Source organism: Austrofundulus limnaeus, unplaced genomic scaffold, assembly GCF_001266775.1.
Source record: "Austrofundulus limnaeus strain Quisiro unplaced genomic scaffold, Austrofundulus_limnaeus-1.0 Scaffold20, whole genome shotgun sequence".
Taxonomy (NCBI): domain Eukaryota; kingdom Metazoa; phylum Chordata; class Actinopteri; order Cyprinodontiformes; family Rivulidae; genus Austrofundulus; species Austrofundulus limnaeus.
This window is the reverse complement of record NW_013952422.1, coordinates 2,092,810-2,096,341: the sequence shown is the minus strand read 5'-3', so window position 1 is coordinate 2,096,341 and position 3,532 is coordinate 2,092,810. Positions and strand designations below refer to the sequence as shown.

The 3,532-nt window shown below is 36.6% G+C and overlaps 1 protein-coding gene across 1 annotated transcript; it reads left to right on the top strand.

Moving 5' to 3' along the window:
* Positions 1–3,195: 3,195 nt before the first annotated feature.
* On the top strand, positions 3,196–3,532 carry LOC106514416 (uncharacterized; the record flags this gene model as incomplete). The annotated part of the gene is given in 1 exon segment (XM_014003670.1): positions 3,196–3,532. A coding segment is annotated over 1 exon segment (337 nt), but the record flags the coding sequence as incomplete, so codon positions are not given.

Genomic DNA, 3,532 nt, shown 5'->3' with positions numbered 1-3,532 from the left:
TTTGATAGGATATGATTTTATTTTATTTTTTTTTTAATATTAATAAGTCGTTTCAGTCCACACTCCTTTCCAGTTGGTGGCGGTAATGCACACCTAAAGTTTTTTGCAAACCGCCAATAAACCCTAAATAGAAGAAGAAGAAGAAGGGGTCCTCGAGGACCAGGGTTGGGTACCACTGGTTTATAAGGATTCATTTTACAATGAAAGAAACAAGTGACAATGTGAATGACATCTATTGTGTCATGGCATGGTGGCACATTTTGTTTCAGTGAGAAATTTTAATGACCATGCTTGCAAAAGAGCTGAACCTCACCTCCAAGGAATGTAGCCAAACTACTCTTGCGATATGTCACAATGTCCATCTATCCCCTTTCTGGAGCTCCACGATCCAGAAAGGATCATGGAGCTCCAGCTCGTCTCTGTGATAATATGATAGGAGGCGTTGGAGCCAAATATTTAGAATAAATGTATTACAAAATCTACTGAAGGAGGAACAATCTGGAGTTGTTCCACACTGATGTAAAACAGGGGGGAATAATAATTCTTAAACTGTGTCTTTTTGTTCTGAAAGCTAACTTAGCCCACATATTTTTGAACTATATGGTCCCATGGAGGCATCTTTTAAAAACAGGGGGCAGCAGTGTCAAATTGTCTTTTGTCCAGCTCCACCTGGAGGACCCCAAGGTGTTCCCAGGCCAGAGAAGAATCCCTCCAATGAGTTTTGAGTCTGTCACTAAGGCCTCTTATAGTTCCTTTCATGCTGTCATGAAAATATTATCTGGTATTTGCATGTTCATTTCCACCTCATAACCTTCAGTTGCAGTTTTTACCTGTAGTGTAAAGGAAAATAAACTTTCTCATGCGCACCAGGTATTCATTTTTTATTGACATCAAAGATGGCTGCTGAAGAAGATCTGTTAAACTTTTTTTGGAAACACAAAATTTACCCAAGAATGTTGCAAAAAAAAAAAAAAAAAACTGAAGGAGGATTAAGATTCATTCATTCATGACAAGGTTTATTAATTCATTGTCATATTATTGAATTGCAAATGTTACGGGACTCAGATTCAAATGTTGTCTTTAATTAAGTATTATTTAATGTTTTAGAGCAATTTTTTGTTATGTTTTTGTTTTTTATGTTTTGTTTTTGTGGGTTTTTTTAAATGATGTTTATGTTAAAACCAATGACTGATGAGGAGCTGTAGCAATATACTGAGAAGCAGAGATGATAGGAACAGTTTGTTACAGGACTTAAGTACGTTTTTTGAGGTTTTTATTTTTTAAATCGTAACTTTTACTTGTATTTCAAAAAAACCTAAAAATCATACTTCTTTACTTTAAAATTGAACACTTAGTTACAAATATAAATGTGACCAGAACTTATCATGAAAGGAGCTGTTTATGCACGCTCAAAAATGAAGCATTTACTTAACTGAGTTACAGTATGTCAACTGTTTCAGTGGAACCAGTTTTGTTAAGTAAATTCGAGGCTTCATTTCTTTGTGTGTGTGTGTGTGTGTGTGTGTGTGTGTGTGTGTGTGTGTGTGTGTGTGTGTGNGGATTAAATAAAACATACTTCGACGTTTCAAATCATTATCAAATTTGGAAGAAGGGCAGATAAAATAATGTTCTTCATGGCAGCTTATCTCTTTAAGGGGTCACTAAAAAAACTCGGGCGATTTACTTTGATCCTCTTTTCAAAAAATTGTCTCTTCAAAACACATCAACAAAAATTAAAAACTCGAAGACGAGGCTGTAGCTAACTACCTTACGGCAGCCTGATTTGTTGAAATTCGTAGAAATAACGAAGCAGGAAGAAATTACAAGCAAACGCACCGAGCAGCCTCGCAAAATCTGGTCACAGCAGTTTGGGAAGAAAATGGCAGCAGCTGCTGACAAAATGCCAACATCCCTATATTATGAACTGGAATGTATTGTCGCCATATTATGTTAACATTTTGACAGGTTTGTGACTTCATATAGTTTATTTAAACCATCTAAAATCCAGCTTTTGTGTCAGATTTTGTTGTGAACAGAAATAAAAAAGGAATTGAATAAATTGTATTAAAAAACAAACAATAAGTTGACATGGCAGCAGTCTATACAAAACAGAATCTGCCTCCTCAACACACGCGTGTAGACACACACACTCAAAGCCAAAAGTAAACAATAAGTTGACAGACTGAGGAAGGAATGAGAATCTGAAGATTAAGTCGGTGAGAATGGAAGAGACAAAAGACAACTGAGACTAGGTGAGTAATAAGGAAGAGAACTCGGGAGCTGACTGAGCAGTGTTAAAAAATACAGGAGAGAAACAGGAAATAAGCTTGGCTGGCTGGCATAAATAAAGCCACAAGGAAACTAATGATGGAAACCAAACTATTAGAAAAAATAACAAAACAACCCAACATCAGGATTGTGACATCACAAGCCAGAATGGGATGCAAGTTGCCAAAAATATATATTTTTAATTTATTTTATTTTATGCACCTATTGCTTATTCCTGATGAGTTTGTGTTACAGTTGAATTTTGAGTCAGTATCAGGCTGACAGATGAAGTGGTTCCCAACCCTGGTCCTCAAGTACTCCTATCCAGCATGTTTGACTTGTTTCTCTGCTGTTCAGCAGGTCTTCAGAAGATTGTTAATCACTCGTTCATTCAAAACAGGTGTGTCGCATCAGGGAAACCTGTAAACATGCAGGAAAGGAGTCCTTGAGGATAGGGTTGAGAATCACTGCTTTACATGTTATCTGATTTATTATTTACAAATAAATGGCAAAGAATCAATGGCTTCCAGAGGCAATACTAAAAAACATAAAACTAAGTCAATATTATATTTTGAAAATGTCTCATCAAGCTCAGAGAAGCTCTTGAGGTGTCGGTCAACATTTAAAGCAGTGATTTTAGAGGTTTCCCTGATTTGACACACCTGGTTTGAATGAATGAGTGATTAACGATCTTCTGAAGACCTGCTGAAGAGCAGGGAAACAAGTAAAACATGCTGGATAGGGGTCCTCGAGGGGCGGTGGAGGACAAGTGACGGCTGAGTTTGACAAACAATTACGGAACGCGAAAATCTTGAATTTGGCGGTGAGCATAAGCTGGATTGTGAATGGACTGAAATGGCGACTCAGGTTGATGATGATGAGGAAATGGATAGTAGTAATGAATGGTCTCAGGTTGTAAATGGAAGAGGAAGAGGGAGAGGAAGAGGAAAAATGTTAAGAGAAGATAAAAACATGGTTGGAAATCCTAAAAGAAGCTTGGAGGAAATTAGTTCAGATGAAGGAAGTGAGATAGGATGTAAAAGAATGGTGAAAGAAGAGTTCAAAATAATTCTGAAATTCAAAAATGAGGAGGAAAACATCCAACTAAGTCCAATAGCTGTATCAAGAGAGTTAAAAAAGAAAATAGGAGACATTCAGTTTGCAAAAACTCTTCGAGATGGAAGTTTGTTGATTATTGTAAAATCTGAAGAACAAAAAAACAAAATCCTTCAAATTGATAACATCTGCAAGAAAAGTGTGAGAG